This window comes from Anastrepha ludens, chromosome 6 (assembly GCF_028408465.1).
Source record: "Anastrepha ludens isolate Willacy chromosome 6, idAnaLude1.1, whole genome shotgun sequence".
NCBI classification, from domain to species: domain Eukaryota; kingdom Metazoa; phylum Arthropoda; class Insecta; order Diptera; family Tephritidae; genus Anastrepha; species Anastrepha ludens.
The window spans coordinates 114,850,363-114,868,658 of NC_071502.1; the positions used below are offsets into that span (position 1 = coordinate 114,850,363).

General features: G+C 35.0%; 1 protein-coding gene across 1 annotated transcript; it reads left to right on the forward strand.

Moving 5' to 3' along the window:
* The first annotated feature begins 4,762 nt into the window (after positions 1 to 4,762).
* LOC128867963 (1,4-alpha-glucan-branching enzyme) lies at positions 4,763 to 17,179 on the forward strand. Its single transcript, XM_054109611.1, has 6 exons — positions 4,763 to 5,179; positions 11,107 to 11,276; positions 11,360 to 12,128; positions 12,194 to 12,365; positions 12,425 to 13,240; positions 16,970 to 17,179. The coding sequence occupies exons 1-6, from the start codon at positions 5,088 to 5,090 to the stop codon at positions 17,018 to 17,020; spliced, it is 2,070 nt and encodes a 689-aa protein (XP_053965586.1). The 5' UTR covers positions 4,763 to 5,087; the 3' UTR covers positions 17,021 to 17,179.
* The last annotated feature ends 1,117 nt before the right edge of the window (positions 17,180 to 18,296 follow it).

Consider the following 18,296-nt stretch of genomic DNA (forward strand, 5'->3'; position numbering starts at 1 on the left):
TCTGACACTCCCATACAAAAGGTAGCATTTAAGAAGGGATATGGAAGAAAATGGATAAATTAAATACCTTTTTGGTAAAAAAGGGTAGCAAAAAATGTTTTGTTTTTACTTCAATTATAAATGATACAAACGAAAATTGCTAAGAATGATATTAAAAAAAATGGTTATTAAGTTAAGCCCAGAATGATATTTTGTGAATTAATTTTTAAATTCAAAAGAGATCGCGAGGTTGGGAAGTTTCGCCAATATGACGATTATATATATTACCTAAGCATTATGACCCTAATGAATTCTTTCATAGAAGCGGATCATAAATTTAGTTGACTAAAAACAATTTTTGAACATACTCACGCCTTGCTTTACTATGCTTTGCACACGTAAGTTTGGAGTTTTGATCCCCAAGTCTTGATTATTCATACATATGTACATTCCTAACATTTTTGCATTGCTAAAAGGACTCTTGTTGTTAACTTATTTATTTTTAAAGCAACCTAGTGAGTAAAGGGTGATTTTTCAGCTATTATCTTTTTAAACAGCTGACGCACGTTTCACTGTCAAACATCTTCAGTTTGGTCTACAATTTAACCATGAATCGTCTTACAAACGAACAACGCTGGCAAATCATTCATTTTTATTATAAAAATGCGTGTTCTGTTAAGAAAGTTTATCGCGCGCTTCTTCCATTTTATGGTCAGTTTAACCCACTGAAGCGGCTATTCGAGCTATTGTGACTAAATTTAGAACCAAATTTACATTATTGGACATCAAACCACCAACACGCTTACGTAGAGTGCGAACTGAAGAAAATATCGCTGTATTGGCCAGTGTTAATGATGACCATAAATTATCGATTCGTCGCCCTTTGCAGCAATTGGACCTCTGTTACTCAACAACGTGGACAATTTTGCGAAAGGATTTGGATGTGAAGCCTTTCAAAATACAGCTGGTGCAAGAATTGAAGCCGAACGACCTACCGCAACGCAGAATTTTTGGTGAATGGGCTCTTGGAAAGTTGGCCGAAGATCCACTTTTTTATCGAAAAATTGTGTTCAGCGACGAAGCTCATTTTTGGATCAATGGGTACGTAAATAAGCAGAATTGTCGATTTTGGAGTGAAGATCAGCCAGAAGAATTGCAAGAGCTACCAATGTATCCAGAAAAGGTCACAGTGAATGGTGAGCGCTACCGTGAAATGATATCCAACTTTTTTTTGCCCAAAATGCAAGAGCTTGACTTGCATGACATGTGGTTTCAGTAAGACGGTGCCACATGCCACACAGCGCGCGTAACAATGGACTTGTTGAGAGGCGAGTTCGGTGAACATTTTAGTTCACGTTCGAGACCTATCAATTGCCCACCCAGATCCTGCGATATAACGCCTTTAGATTATTTTTTGTGGTGCTATGTTATAGCTCATGTCTATTCAGACAAGCCTGCTTCAATTAACGCATTGGAAGACAACATGAAAGCATTTATATGAGAGATACCGGCCGAAACATTGGAAAGAGTATGCCAAAATTGGACTAAGCGGATGGACCATTTGAAGCGTAGTCGCGGTTAACATTTGCATGAAATAATCTTCAAACATTAAATTATATGGACTGTACTATCGATTTAAATAAACATTTCAAACATTTTTCTGAATTTTACGTGTGCTTTTATGAAAACCTTTCCTATAGCTCTTAAAAAATCACCCTTTACTTCCGCAGCCTATATTTGAAAAGCATTGGGCTCAGATTGTCAAAATTTCCATTTTCCATACGCATTGCCCCAACAAGAATCTCTTTGAAATCCTGATTTAAGCCGCATATCAGGATGTACTCCACATTGTTTTGGTCCTGGACGTATTAGCAAGTTCTTGCTCATAGCACACCCTTTTGAAAATGAAAAGTTTTTCTTATAAATTTTACTTTTCTTCCACTTTTACTGACTGAGTGCTTGGACTTGTCCAACCCCCAACAAATCTAATCTAATCTAATCCACTTTTACTCAAAGTTTCTAGAGTAGCAACCCAGTATCTTGCTAAGGGAGCGGATTTGTCAAGAGGAAACGAGAAAGCTGGTTACTGAGCAAACCTTATATTATTGAATCATGAAATTTTACTATACAATGCTTTTGTGTACAATCATGTGCGATAAAATGGGTGTGCGCGACATAATAAGCAGTTTTGGATAATTTTCATTTTTTTCTTTAGTGTCTATTGATTTTTTTTATAAAAGTTTAACTAATTATACATCAAAAGCTCAAACTTTTTTCAAACTTTAAGCAAAAATTATGAAACCTCGAAATTTTCACCAAAATTTCAAAATTTTTAATCAGAATTTTTAGAACAATTTTTGGTACGCAGTTTTGTGGCACATTCAATTTTGGTGACTACCATGTAACGGAGAAACGAACTCGATGTGAAGACCGCGATTGTGTTTCATCGTATCGAATTACAAAAAAAGGGAGATGAAAAATACATTAAAAGTATTTTATTACATAGGGGTTACTTAACAGAATTCCCAGTAATTAAATAATGGTGCTTTTTTGGCGGGGTTGCCTGGGAGAGTGGATGTGGGAGAGGAATGTCAAAAGACTCGAATTGGATTCAGCCAGTAAAATGGTGATCTGACATAGTTGCTTAGGCAGTAAGTGAAGAGCTGGTTGGTTAGTGTCATGCGATTGCGTTGAGTACATAAGAGGGGTTTCTCTGGGATGACGTGCTTGAAAATATGGAATATGGTCAATAACTTCGTTTCATTTGAACCATTAAATAAACAATATTAAATTTCAAAGTAGTCCTTATTAAATAAAAACTTACTGCACGATAGTTCACGTAGGCTCTCTCTATGACCTCTCGGTTAAAGTCAGAAAAATTGTTGCTTGTTACACATGACTTGAACCTCACACTCGTGCCCCCTGCCAATGAATGCTGTATTAACACTATTTTTTTATGCATACAAACAGTAAAGTAAAAACAAACTAAATAAAAATAATATTTCTCTTTCACACTCGGAGAATCTGAAGTGCTTTTAAATATTTGTCCGGCAAGTCAGGCGAATATGTAAACAAATTGCGGCCTAGGGGACCGGCAAAAGCACACACCTCTCCAAATAACGTTGCGAGTATGGCGCTAAGAAGTGAGTGCCAAACCTAACAGATAAAATACTTCAATTAGTCTAGTGAAGAAAAAATTAGTAAAAAATAAAAAAAAAATAAAGCAAAAGTAAAAACGGGCATTTAATATTGAAATTATATTTAGAATAAAGTTAAATGGTATGAAATAAAATTTTTGTAATAAAAGCTAAACCTTCTTATCAGCTTTGTTCGATTGCTATTGTTTTATTTATAGCTGTAAGGGTTGCTTACCTATTTTTGTGTCTTGCTTGCTCTGCCTGACATTCGTTCAAATAAAGTCAGAGAACGTTAATGTATAACGTTCTCTGTAAAGTGCTCCAAACGAGCACACACACAATTGGGTTGTGTGAAGCGCGCATACTTACGTGAACATCCATTCAAGCAATTGCAGAGAGAAATAAATATAAAACAAACTTCGTGGTGGTCAAGAATGATAGAAAGAAGATTGCGCCCATCAGAGCGTACGTGACGTCACGTTTGCAGAGTTGTGCAGTATTGCCAACCATTTGCTCTTCGCAATAAATTTAGTGCTTTTTTATCCCGAAAATGCGACAATTTTTAAGTTTGGTGTTTGTTTCTTTTTGTTTTTAATTTAAGGCTACCGAGACTTAAGTTGAAAAAAAAACTGTATTATTATACAAAAGAAGTTTAAAAAAGGCCACTCTGAGAAGATTTTAGTGCTAATGAAAAGTTTTTTACTCTTATAAAATTTGATAATTTGAAAGTGCAAATTTAATTTTTGGCTCCATTTAAGGCTATGCAAAAATATTAAATGCCTCTCTCTCAACTCTTCTTAAGATTGAAAACCTTTTTACACATTTTAAAAAGCCTTTGAATTTATTGAATGCGAATTGAAACCATAGAGGTGTAATCGTTTCTTCCGGTCATCAATCCTTAGTGAGACATAGAGCATCAAGAGGTGTATTCATAGTAAAAATAACCAACAAAATACTAAAGAAACCATACTGACATTTTTACAAAAAGAGTACCTTATCTAGTTACATAACTTCAAATATAGCAAAAAAGTCGTTTCCTTAACAAAAGAATTTCGCTTAACAAAAAAAACTCATAAATTAAATTGTACATAAGCATAACACATTTATTTAAAAAAAACGCACATTCTACAGACAATTTGTCACGCATACAAAGTTCTTACTTAACACAATAAAAATTTCGTGTTTTATTTTCTTTAAATGGGCATTTAGTGCGTTTTTATATCCAAAGCTAGGCAACTCTGCAGTAGCGAGAGAGAGATTTGACTGCCGAAAGCAGAAGAACACCAACAACACCGGCAATCGCGGGCAATGCCACCAGATGTTAAAAAAAGTAAAGCTAAATAAAACTGAGTGAATTATTTAAATAATTATTAAAAAATGTATATTTTACAAAATTATAAACATGACATTTTAATTAGAACAGCTAGAAAAATGTCATGAAGAAAGAACTAAAACTCCGAGACAAAAAATAATAAAAATAACAAAAAAAAAAAAAGCTAAATCAAGTTACGAAAATGGTAATCTGGCCATACTGGAGCTAAAATCACGTAACTAGTTGTCAAATTCGCTGAGCGCAAAGTAACGGGACCACGATGGGCGCCATCTCATTATTCTTTGCATCATGCGTGGTGGTGCTTTTAATGCTCTAATGTTTTCGAACAGCTGTTTGCTGTGATTTTTCGGCTACAGCATAGCCTCCCCATGATGCAAAGAATTTCTTTCTATCATTCTTGTAGCCTCCCAATATGCACAATACAACGTTATCTTTGAAACAGCTTCCCATCTTCGCACTGTGTCAGTAGGCGCCCAAACATAAAAGCATTCGGTCCATTAAATTGCCTTCAGAAATTAAATATACACAAGTGAGCACGCACGCAGCAAGTGATAGTAGTGAGCAGCGTTGTCGGAAAATTGTGAATAATTTCAGTTCTTCGTTATAAGTTTTTGTTTGGCTGTGAAACAAATTCCAGAATGGATCCAATGAAAGTTGAAGTGAAACGCATTGAGGACCTCCTGAAGTTAGATGGCTATTTGAAGCCATTCGAACGTGAAATCCGACGCAGGTGAGTGGAACTATGCAGTTGAAGAATTTACATATAATGAAGCCGAGTGCATTGTTGCGACGTTGCTACTACGTCTATTGACAAAGTTATTAACCGGCACTGCTAAGTGATATTCAATCGGGCTTATAAACTCTTCAGGGTGTGTTGATTTACTTAATTAAAAGGTTTTTAATGGAACGTCAACAGCGTCGAGTACTTTGAAAGTCATTTTTTCGGTGTGATGCAAACAAACTATGTGCATAGCTTTCAAAGTCAGTTGAAGGTTAAATTTATGAGCGCACACCGGCAATTTGGCCTTGTCGCCTTTGGCCATTCCGCCATTCCGGTGCGTGTGTATGCGTGTATGTATGTATTTTATAATTGTAAACAAAAACTGTTATCAAAGTAATTCGTAGCGGATGCAAGGCTAAAATCAAATTATAAAAATTGTGAAAAAAAATGAATGTATGTACATATATGTATACTTATGTGGTATATACATATGTACGTGTATATGCATACTACTTACAATTATATTATAAAAATAATGAACTATTTCTTTACAGATTTGAAATAGACTTAATGAACTTGCAGCTTGCTCTAATCAGAGTTTGAATAATATATGTGCATACATCACATAGTATACATAAATATGTGCATATATGTAAAAATATATATGTACATATAAGTTATAAATTGTTGAAGCGATTACCGTGGACATTGAACGTAGCGTAGAGATAACTAAGTTAGATTTTGTTCAATATTAGTTTGCTAAAAAATTGCATTAAAATCCAATTCGAAATGGATGGTGGCGGTTTCATACAAACCGTGCACAAATGGGCGTGGTTAATTCTCGATGAATTTAAAAATCGACATACATATTTTTCTACGATAGCTTAGGAATTTTGATGATTTTAGCAAGATCTGGCAATTTGCTGTATGCCCAAAATTCTTAGGTATATGCGAAAGCCATTCACCTTGGATTTGTGTCATGGTAATACGTACAACAATTAGTACAACATGAGTATTTATCATATTTTACCCATTCGGTACACAAACCGACTCCTCTGTTTATTTTCATCCTTTTACATTATCCTCTCCTTCCCCTTGTCTCCAATATGCATAACAGATGAGTTCCCACGACAGTCGGTTCTACGTAACCGGAACGACCCGGATATACATATATCCGGCGAAGGACTGTCACTTCAGCAGCATTCCTCGTATAAGCATGTGGGCTGTTTGTGCTGCTACAACAGCAACAACAACAAGATTACGCTATAATTGAATGTAACAATAACAGATTTTAAATACATCTACGTTATATAGAAGCCCAGCTGGATATATGTAAAACTTGAAACATCGTCTCTCCATGTCCAATTAATTGTAACAGCACAAGGTATATGAGCCCAATAAAATTGAGGATTCTCATAATTTTGTTTAATATATATTAGAACTTTTATTCAAATGAGGCATATATCATACTGAAGGGTAACTCTCGAAGAATACATTTTGGTGTTTTTATTTAAAAAAATAGTATTATTATTGCCTATATCGCCCCTCGCCGAACGGTTTATTTACCCAAAAAATATTTTTCTCGATATGAAAACCGCTTTGCACCAAAAAAAAAAACGATTTATGAGGCGTTGAAAAATTTAAAAAAAAAGTAATTCCAACGAACTATGCAAATATTTATAAAAAGTGAACCGTTCAGATTCACGAGGTTGTAATTTCGAATAATTAAAAAAAAAGTTTATGCAAATCGGTCAAATAGTTGTTGATAAATAACGATCACCGCGACGGTAATTTTCAAAAAACACGACTTCGAGATAATCGCTTCTAAAGTTTTGCGTGCACTTCATTTATGGATAAGCTCACGCGCATTCACGGTCTGTAACTTTCGTTCTAGTGCTCCGATCTTTTTAAGATGATGTACAATACTTTTAGAATATGCCATAAAAAATTTTCGATTTTTTAGTCCAGCACAAGGTATATAACCCCTTAATTAATTTTTTTTTTACATTTTGACTATTTAAGCATTATATTTAATATTCGAGATATATGGCCACTACAACAAAGAAGGAAAACAAAAGCAAACAAAAAAAAAATATATGTTTTATTTAATATGCTAATATATTATAAATTATCAGTATATTAACTACATATTTATAAATATATAAATATATATTGTATATGCATATAAATATAATTTAGTGATATTTTTTATTTTTATTTTATTTTTTTATTATTTTTTTTTTTTAAAGCTTACATGATAATAAAATTATTAATAAACTCAAGCAAACGCAGCGCTGACAGCAGAGGCTTTCGGCTGGAGAGTGATAGTTTTATTTCTAATGGATTTCCAATTTTATTCGATTTGTGGTAAATACAGGGTGGCGCAAATGGTTTAAAACTGTTTATGGTCGATCTTTGCCTAGGCGGCGATGCTCCGACTACTAACATGCCGGTCAACTGCGATTATTTCTGTGATGTTATTGGGCCTGCCTCTGCGAGGTGCATCTTTGGCATCAAAAATGGCAAATATCAAAATGAGGGTTTTCATCAGTCAAAGTCAAATATTTTTTATTGAGTAAAAAAGCGATTCACAAACAAAATTAAGTTATGTATTTTGCGCCTTGTATTTGCATTTTGTGGCCGGTTGAATAACCTGCATTTTTTTAATTTCTACTTTATTAAATTCTACTTAATTTCTGTTTTATTGCCTTTTATTTTATTTTTGTATTTTATTTTTATTTATTGTATTGTTTTTATTTTCTGGTTTTATTTATTGCATTTTACTTAAGTTAAGTTTATTTGTTTTATTTTATTGTGATTTATTTTTAACCTACATTTATTTTACATCTTCTATTTGTTTGCTTTTGTTTATTTTATGTAAATGTATTTTTATACCCAATCTAGCCGGCAAAACGTAAGCAAGCAAATTCATTGCCAAGTTTGATAACGTCATCTGGCACAACTGCCACACGTCAAATGCTTAAGCAACTGATCCCAGCATCATACGCGGGAGTGAAATTACATTTAATTTCTTTTTGGAAATGTAATTTCTCCACTATAAAAAACATCACTTAAAAATTAGTGTCACGCCAACTTAAACAAATTTCGTTAGTATAATTGCCAAATTTAAATGTAAAGATACAATTCCCTAAACAATATTTTAATGAAAATTAATCTAAAATACACATAATGAATGGGTATAAATATATACATATAGATATACATATACACTTAAAAGCCAAACAACTTTTTTCCATATAAAAATCAAAGTTTTATAACTCATATTAAGTTATTTTTAAGAAACTCTTAATTTTTTAAGATTTTATGTCATTTACATATTCCTCAAATAGTTTATTTTATTTATTTAGTCACTTAGGGAATTGTAGTCTAAAGCAAATATTAAAAAAAAAAAATTAATAAATATATATAGTTGCTCCATATCTATTTATAAATGTAGGTATGTATGTATTTCTTATGTCTTTTTAAATATTCTCAGCGTTTTTCATATATCCAATCCTTGTGATTTATAATTAGACATGTGTTTCAATTGATGTTTTTTTCTTTATTATTTTGGCATGGAGTTTTGTTTTTGAAAATCTCTGGCGCGATGTGAGCTACTAAGCAAGAATATAAATGTAAAATACTTGGACCGTTTTTTATGACAAAAATAGGAAACACAATTTGTGTTTGAAATGAATCAAATTGAAGAATGCGGTGCTTCAGCTGTTGAAAACATTTTAAAAAAGCGTTTCTTAGCTGGGAAAACTTTGGATAGTGGTCGGGATAGGATAGACAGATATGTTATGTTGTTGTTGCTATTTTAACAGCATGAAGCATTCTCTATAATTTTTTAGGCATTCTGCTGAAGAGACAGGCTTTGACCAGATTTATATCCGAGTCGTTACGACAATGAAGAATAGAGCGTGGAAAGAAAGAATCGCGTTACGATTAATGACACACTACAATTTTCCAAAAGCTTCTCCGATTGTTACAAACTATCAAGTTTTGGTGTTCACGTACGCAAAAAACTTGCAAAGTAGGGGAAAGTGAGAAAGCAAAATGGCGTTTCATTTTGAAGGGAAGTTGCAGGTTATTACTGGATAAATTTTTATATGTAAGAAAGTGAGAAAAAACAGCTGAAAGCAAAGTAAAAATAAACACGATTTCAAATTTGCGAATTGAGTAAAAATTGTAAATTTAAATAAAAATGGTGCTTAAAATGAGGAATGTAATTATATATTTTACAAAAAATGTATAAAATTCATTTGAAATCATATATTAAATAGGAATGGGCCAATGATATAAAGGTATATATGTACTTCTGAACGAGAGCCTCCAGTCACCGTTGCTACATACATATGTATATATGTACATACATAGACGGAAGCAAGGAACATATGAAGACAGCAGGGCCGTGGAGAGAGTATTCGGGCCCCGGGGGAAACTTGAGATGCGGGCCCCTTCAAAGTTTTTTTATTTATCAAAATGCGTATTATGTTATAGTGAGCCTCGAGTCCGGCTCCCTCTGAAAACTCCGGGCCCGGGGAAAAGTACCCGATCAGCGTAATACAGGGTGGGCCATATAGCGTTTGCTTTTTGAACCACCTATTTTTTTTGAGAATGGCAACACAAATGACATGTCAAATGTGTTCATAATTTACTTAAAGGTCTGACATTTACGAAATGGGACGCTATACGCTTGAACAAAATTGGGATATATTGAAAACCTGTTTCCAAAGTGGTGAGTCTTCTTCTTCTTCCGCGGTTACAGTAAATGACGAGCGTTACTGTGACATGCTCAACGAGTTTTTGTTTCCAAAAATTGAAGAGGATGACATGGACGCCATTTGGTTTCAACAGGACGGTGCAACTTGTCACACTGCCAAAGTTACACTCGAACTTTTGGCTACCGTTTTTGAAAACCGAAATTCCGATATCAATTGGCCGCCTCGGATCTGTGATTTAAGCCCGTTGGACTATTTTTTGTGGGGAGCCGTTAAGGACAAATGCTATGCGAAACATTCAGAGACGATTGATGCTTTAAAACACGAAATCGGAGCTGCCATTCATGAAATTGGAGCCCAAACAATCGAAAATGTGCTTAAAAATTGGGTTGATCGAATGGCCTACTGTAAAGCCAGTCGTGGCAGTCATTTGAACGATATGATTTTTTATTCATAAATGACAATGTTCAATCTTAAAAATAAAATAAAAAATTTGAGAAAATATTGATTAATTTTGTTTTTTACATGGCCCACCCTATATTTGCAATTTGTTACTGGTTTTACGTTCATGGACTTTTTTTTTGATATTTTTCTCTTTGAGAGCGAATTCTCAAAAAATAAGTTACTGGATAATTTTTACACGATAAGCACTAATTGGAATTTACAGCAATATTGTGTTGCCGGATGCCTGCAAATGAAAATAAAAATACGACCTAAAACGAAGTATTTCAGTTCAGTGTTGCTGATGGGGATCGGGGTTATTGTGCATCCTTGCTACACACACCATAGATAATAACACACGCATTTGACGTTTTAATTTATGAGGGTTATTTTTTTGCAGTGCCGCCTACACGAAAAAAAGTTCTAGAGAAAAATTCTATTAATTTACGAACCGCGTTCTAGTCAAGTTTCAAGTTTTTGTGGGTCATTGCGTACGAATCTACTTCTATAAAATCGGCGCACAACAGAACACAAACACCTCCACCCTACCAGTGAAAATCGCTTTTTCGCCAGAGTAAATTTTTTTCCATTTCTATCAGGTGCACTGAAATGCACAATATGCAGCCGCCACATTTATTCTAAGAATCCGCAAACCAATTATTTTAATTTTTTTTAATTCATTATAATTTTTTTAATAATTCATTATAAATATTTTAGTTTATTACATATCTATTTTACATTTAAATTTGACTTTTACTTAACGCCCCACAGACATGGCGTACTCAAGGAGTGGATCGGTAAAATCGATCAACTTGAAGGCGGTATGGACGCTTTTTCACAGGGCTACAAACACTACGGTCTACACTTTCAGCCAGATAACTCGGTGATTGCGCGTGAATGGGCGCCCGGCGCGCAGCAAGTTTACCTCACTGGCGATTTTAGTGAGTAACTAATGTTGTAGTTTCCATATTGGAATATACATGGAATATAAAATGAATTTTTTGTTTTCTCTATTCTCTCGCAGACAACTGGCATTGGGAGGCGCATCCCTATAAAAAACTCGATTTCGGCAAGTGGGAATTGCATTTGCCAGCCAATGCCGATGGCAGCGCACCCATTAAGCATCTTAGCGAAGTGAAGGTGATCATACGCAACCAGGCTGGCCACTTGTTGGATCGCCTCTCACCCTGGGCCACATACGTGCGCCAACCGCCCAAAGAGGCCAATCAGGGCGTCAACTATAAGCAGTATGTGTGGAATCCACCGCCAACGGAGCGCTACATTTGCAAACATCCACGACCCAAACGTCCCAAATCGTTGCGCATATATGAATGTCATGTGGGCATAGCTTCGCAAGAGCCGCGCGTCGGTTCATATCAGAATTTCGCTGAAAACATAATACCGCGCATCAAGCGTCAAGGTTACAATGCCATACAAGTGATGGCTATCATGGAGCATGCGTACTACGCTAGCTTTGGCTACCAGGTGACCAGTTTCTATGCCGCCTCAAGCCGTTATGGCACGCCCGAGGAGCTGAAACGCATGATCGATGTGGCGCATGAACACGGCTTATTTGTGCTGTTGGATGTGGTGCATTCACATGCGAGCAAGAACGTGCAAGATGGGCTAAATCAATTTGATGGCACTAATGCGTGCTACTTCCATGATGGTGCGCGCGGTGAGCATGCATTGTGGGATAGTCGACTTTTCAATTACGTGGAGTTTGAGGTGTTGCGCTTTTTGCTCTCCAATTTGCGTTGGTGGCATGATGAGTACTTCTTCGATGGCTATCGGTAAGTGAGATGAGCAATGAGTTGCGATGTGTTAGTGTTTAATTAAAAATTGTCTATTTAACCAGTTTTGATGGTGTAACTTCCATGTTATATCATTCGCGCGGCATTGGCGAAGGTTTCAGCGGTGACTATAATGAATATTTTGGCCTAAATGTTGATACGGACGCGTTGAATTATTTGGGACTAGCCAACTATATGCTGCACACACAGAATCCAGAAGTCATCACCATTGCAGAGGTGGGTCACTTTTTGCTTTACTAAGAAATACAAAAAATATTTTCGTTGACACACCGCAGGACGTCTCCGGTATGCCCACTCTTTGCCGGCCGGTCGACGAAGGTGGCATCGGTTTCGACTACCGTCTAGCCATGGCCATACCTGACAAATGGATCCAACTGCTGAAGTTGCACACAGATGACACCTGGAATATTGGCGACATTGTGCACACGCTGACAAATCGTCGCTGGATGGAGAGCGCTGTCGCCTATGCTGAGTCGCACGATCAGGCACTGGTGGGTGATAAAACGATCGCCTTCTGGCTAATGGACAAGGAAATGTACACGCACATGTCCACACTCTCTGAGCCGTCGTTGATCATCGATCGCGGTATTGCGCTGCACAAAATGATACGCTTGATAACGCATGCACTTGGTGGTGAGGCGTATCTCAATTTTATGGGGAATGAGTTTGGCCATCCTGAGTGGTTGGATTTCCCACGTGTGGGCAATAATGATTCCTATCACTATGCGCGTCGTCAATGGAATTTGGTCGATGACCAGATGTTAAAGTACAAATTTTTGAACGAGTTCGATCGTGCCATGAATGAGGCAGAAGAACGTTACGGTTGGCTGCATTCGAATCCGGCATATGTGAGCTGGAAGCATGAGGGTGACAAGGTAATTGCGTTTGAACGTGCTGGCTTAGTGTTTGTATTCAATTTCCATCCGACGCAAAGTTTCACTGGCTACCGCGTCGGCACGAATTGGGCTGGTACTTACCAAGCTGTGCTGAGCTCGGATGATGAATTGTTTGGCGGTCATAATCGCATCGACAAGAGTTGCAAGCATTTTACGCGACCTGAAGGCTATGCCGGACGGGAGAATTTCTTTGAGGTAAGTGAATGGAATGAATTAAAAACAAAAATATTTAAAACAAATTAACTTACCTGCACTTCCCAGCACTCTTCAGAGTAATTATGGGAATAGATCAGATCTAATCAGCTCTAATAGCATCTCTACAGCAATACTAAGTTTTAAAAAATTTAAATCACCAGGTCCTGACGACATCATTCCAGCGGAACTTCAAGAAAGACTGGAAATTCTACTGCCTTGGTTAACAAGGATCTTTAACAAGTGTTTAAATCTCTCCTACCTTCCGACAATTTGGAAGAAATCGAAGGTAGTATTCATTCCGAAAACGGGGAAGCCTTCACACTGCAAACCAAACGACTTCAGGCCCATTAGCCTAACCTCTTTTTGCTTAAAGGCTTTTGAAAAAGTCTTAGATGAGCAAATCAAAACCCAACTTGATACTAAGTTGATCTCTGAGGCACAACATGCCTACACTAAAGGGAAATCGACTGAAACGGCACTTCATTCACTGGTGCAAACAGTGGAAACTTCCCTTCACAATAAAGAGTACTCTCTTGTCGCATTTATGGACATAGAAGGTGCTTTTAATAATATTGAACCCAACGCTATTTTGTCTGAAATTGCCAAATTGGGTATCAATTACTCCATCCGAAAGATGATCAAACAAATGCTCCAAAATAGAATAATTACTTCAGAGCTTGGGTTAAGCCGCATGAGAATGTACGCTGTCAAAGGCACTCCTCAAGGCGGAGTACTTTCACCCCTTCTCTGGAATCTCGCTGTAAACAGTTTGCTTCGAAATCTCGAAAAAGCAGGCTGCAAGGTTGTAGCCTATGCAGATGATATTGCTCTCTGCGTGTCAGGCAAACACCTGAATACCCTCACTGAGCTCATGCAACGCTCAATCAATATTCTGTCAAAATGGTGCACCGAATGCGGACTAACTGCGAATCCAGCAAAGACAGATCTTGTTCTCTTCAATAGGAAACAACAAACTCCTCCACTGCAAACAATAACTTTAAAAGGGGAATCATTACTTCTATCTGATTCAGCTAAATATCTAGGAGTTATTCTAGATAGGAAGTTGAGTATGAAATTGAACATCGAAAACAGATGTAAAAAAGCTTTCATAGCTCTCTATACTTGTAAGAAAGCTGTAGGCAAAACCTGGGGTTTTTCACCTCGGATCATTTATTGGATATATACCTCGATCATCAAACCGATACTTTTCTACGGTATGGTTGTATGGTGGACAGCACTCGAAAAACGGTGTAGAGTAGCCACAATTGATCGAGTTCAAAGAACAGCCTGCCTCCTGATAACAGGATGCTTAAGTACAACACCTACTAAGGCTCTAAATACGTTGCTTCACTTGTTCCCTATCGATTTGGCTGGCAAAGCGATTGCAGCGAAAGCAGCGACACGCATGAATGCTATATCGAAATGGAATAAGTATCTTGGCCATTCGGCCATACTGAACAGGAACACTGTTTTCTCTTCCGACATAGACTATCATGTAAGTCTTCCATCACCACCCTTGCTATTCTCCTGTTCACTCCCAACTAGGGAAGAATGGAAGACAAATCTTACCGAAATCGATGGCCCTCTGATTATATATACAGATGGTTCAAAACAAGACGGCAAAGTGGGATTTGGAATCTTTTCCAATTCCCCTCACATCAATCTATCATTTAGATTACCCGACTACTGTAGCGTATTCCAAGCGGAAGTATGCGCTATCTGGTATGCTGCGAAAACTCTCTTAGAAAATAGAATATCACTAGAGGATATCCGCTTTTTCACCGACAGTCAAGCGGCCGTTCGAGCACTCAGCTCCTCTTATACCCACTCAGATGTGGTTCGATCCTGTCTCTTATCTCTTAACGAGATAAGTGTTCAGAATTTTGTTCAAGTTATCTGGATACCGGGTCACAGTGGATTCGAAGGTAACTGCAAAGCTGATGAGCTCGCAAGAGCTGGAGCTGCGCAATCAAATGTTAGTAACTTACCCACAATCCACATTCCGCTCTCAACATGTAAAATGCTCATCGATCGAGAATTTCACAGCATTGCTGATCGGAGGTGGCGAGTGGAAACTACTTGCGTTACGACCAGACAAATCTGGCCATCCTACAATCTGAAACAGACAAAAACCCTTATAAGTCTTTCAAAACACGAACTAAGGCATATAATATCTCTTATCACCGGCCACTGCCTTTTGGGCACTCACGCACGTCGGCTCGGGGTTCCTCAAAACGATCTGTGCAGATACTGCGAGGACGAAGATGAGGAAGTATCGAGCAGACATTTGCTGTGCAGTTGTCCCGGCCTAGCCAGAAGTCGACTCGCTCTTCTAGGCTCTCCAACAATTGACAATCTTTCAGTACTCTCGGACCTGAAAATCGAATCTCTCATAAAATTTTCGAAACGAATTAATATCTTTGACCAAAATCTACAATAAAAATCTCGGTTAGGTGGGGAAATCATTTAAAATAATGAGCTCTAAGGCAACACAACGGACCCAACTTGCGGTCTATGTGGCACTCCGATGCGGGGTCACCCTTAAACCAACCAAAACAAATTAATTGAAAAAATAAATAAATAAAAACATTAATTAAAGAAAAAATTATTAAAAACAAAAATAATTAAAAAAAAAATATTTAAAAAGAAATTAATTTAAAAAACAAAATTAATTAAAAATAATAATTACACAACAAAAGAACTTATTTAAAAAAATCAATTTAAAAAAATTAGTTGAAAAAAGTTAATTAAAGAAAACATAATTAAAAACAAATATAATAAAAAAAAATATTTAAAAAGAAATTAATTAAAAAACAAAATTAATTAAAAAATAATAATTACAAAACAAAAAACAAATTAAAAAAATAGTTAAATAAAATTAATTAAAGGAAAAATAATGAAAGAAAACATAATTAAAAACAAGAATAATCAAATACAAAATTTATTAAAAAAAATTAATTCAAACAAATTTTGTAATTTATTAAAAAAATAATAATATAAAAAATAAGTAAAAAAACTAATTAATTTAAAAAGAAAATAATTAAAATTTATTAATTAATTAAACAATTAATTAAGAAAAAAAATGTATGAAAATGGATTAAATAACAAAAAACAGTGAAGTAAAAAAAATTAATTAAAAATCAAAAATTAGTTAAAAAATTTATTTAAAAAAAAATTATTAAAAAAAAATTATTTAAAAAAAATTTATTTAAAAAAAATATATATTTAAAAAAAAGTTATAAAAAAATAATAATCTAAAAAAATTTATTAAAAAAAAACAATTAGTTTAAAAAGAAAATAATTAAAAGTGATTAATAAATTAGAAAAAAAATAATTAGAACAAAATTAATTAAAACAGATTAAATAACAAAAAAAAATATGTAAAAAAAATTATTAAAATTGATTTAATAACAAAAAAATGTATGTAAAAAAAATTTATTAAAAAATAAAAATTAGTTTAAAAAAATAATAATATAAATAAAAAATATTTTTGTAATCAATTTTTTTTAAACAAAAATAAAAAAATGAATTAAATGCAATAAAAAAAAAATATACATATACTATATATGATAAAATTTAAATTATAAGAGGATTTAGCACTGCACCTGAAATATTTATTTCGCCCTATAATTTAATAAGCATAAAAGAAATAACTGAATAAGTTTAAGTATTAATAAAAAAATCCCAGAAAGTTTTAATTTACCCGTAATTTTTCTATACATTTTCCAGGTTTATACACCCTCCCGCACAGCTGTGGTTTACGCGCATGTCAGCGACTAGATGCTACTTGTGTAACGGCATCCTATAAGTTATGCGCACATAGTACTCATATTTTTGTAGTTGTAATAAGTTTCAATTTGTATTAGGAAAAGTGGTATCATAAGCAAAAAAAAACAAAATTGAAAAGTTTTCTATTAAAGGTAGAGTTAAAAAAAACGAGTGTTTCATTTGCAAAAGAATTTATTATTCGATTTGCTAAAAAATTACAATTGTAATTTTTTTTTAATATTTTTAAAATTTATTCCGCGTCTGCAAGTGTTTAATGGATTCATCTAAGAAACATTGATATTTCTTTTAAATTTGACTTAAGACGCCTTTTGAATCGAACGCACAAAATAGCAAGCAATTCACACATCGAAGAGCTAATAAATAAATAAATATATATTTACTAGCAACCCGCCCAGCTTCGCACGGGTATAAAATATATACCCTATGTCACTCACTGAAAAAATTATTAAAATCGATCCAGGAGTTTTGGCTTATTCATTATTGCCCGTGGCCCGCACGCGTTAAATTTGGAGTAAAACAATTCTCCTTTCTTTATAGCATGAAGATTTCCAGCTATCTTTGGGATATCTAAATTCATACCCTACATTTTTGCATATTAACTTTTTGCATTTTTACATATGTATTTATTTTATTTTTACAACAATTACTATATTACAGAATGTCTTTATATACAACGTTCATAGCCTTCTTGTCATTAGACAATACAAACATGTTTTCTCTAGAGGTTACTCTTGAAAGAGCGACATACAGTTGGCCATGTGAAAAACAGTCAACACTCAAATCTAAGCCTGCAACGTTGAAGGTTTGACCCTGAGATTTATTAATGGTCATTGCAAAAGATGTCTTTACCGGAAATTGTAAGCGTTTAAATTGGAGTGGTAGATCCGATGGTATCAGAGGGATTCGGGGAATCAATACATCTTCTCCGGTACCACATCCTGTGAGTATTGTGCACTCTATTATGAAAGTTTTCAGTGATTTTACCAGCAAACGCGTGCCATTGCAAAGTTTAGGTGGACTTAGGTTTCTTAATAAAATAACAGGACAACCTATTTTCAGCTCCATTTTGTGAGGAGGGAGTCCAGACGGGTTCAAAGAATTTAGAAATTCTGTAGGAAATTGAACAGCTTCTTCCAAATCGAGAACAGTATCGACCGAGTAGTATATTTTCGTCGGCGCATCAATCTTTGAAATAATCAAGTTATTTACTTTATCTACTTGTTCGTTAGTTGGTGACAGAATAGCTCTTTCTTTAAACCAAGATATT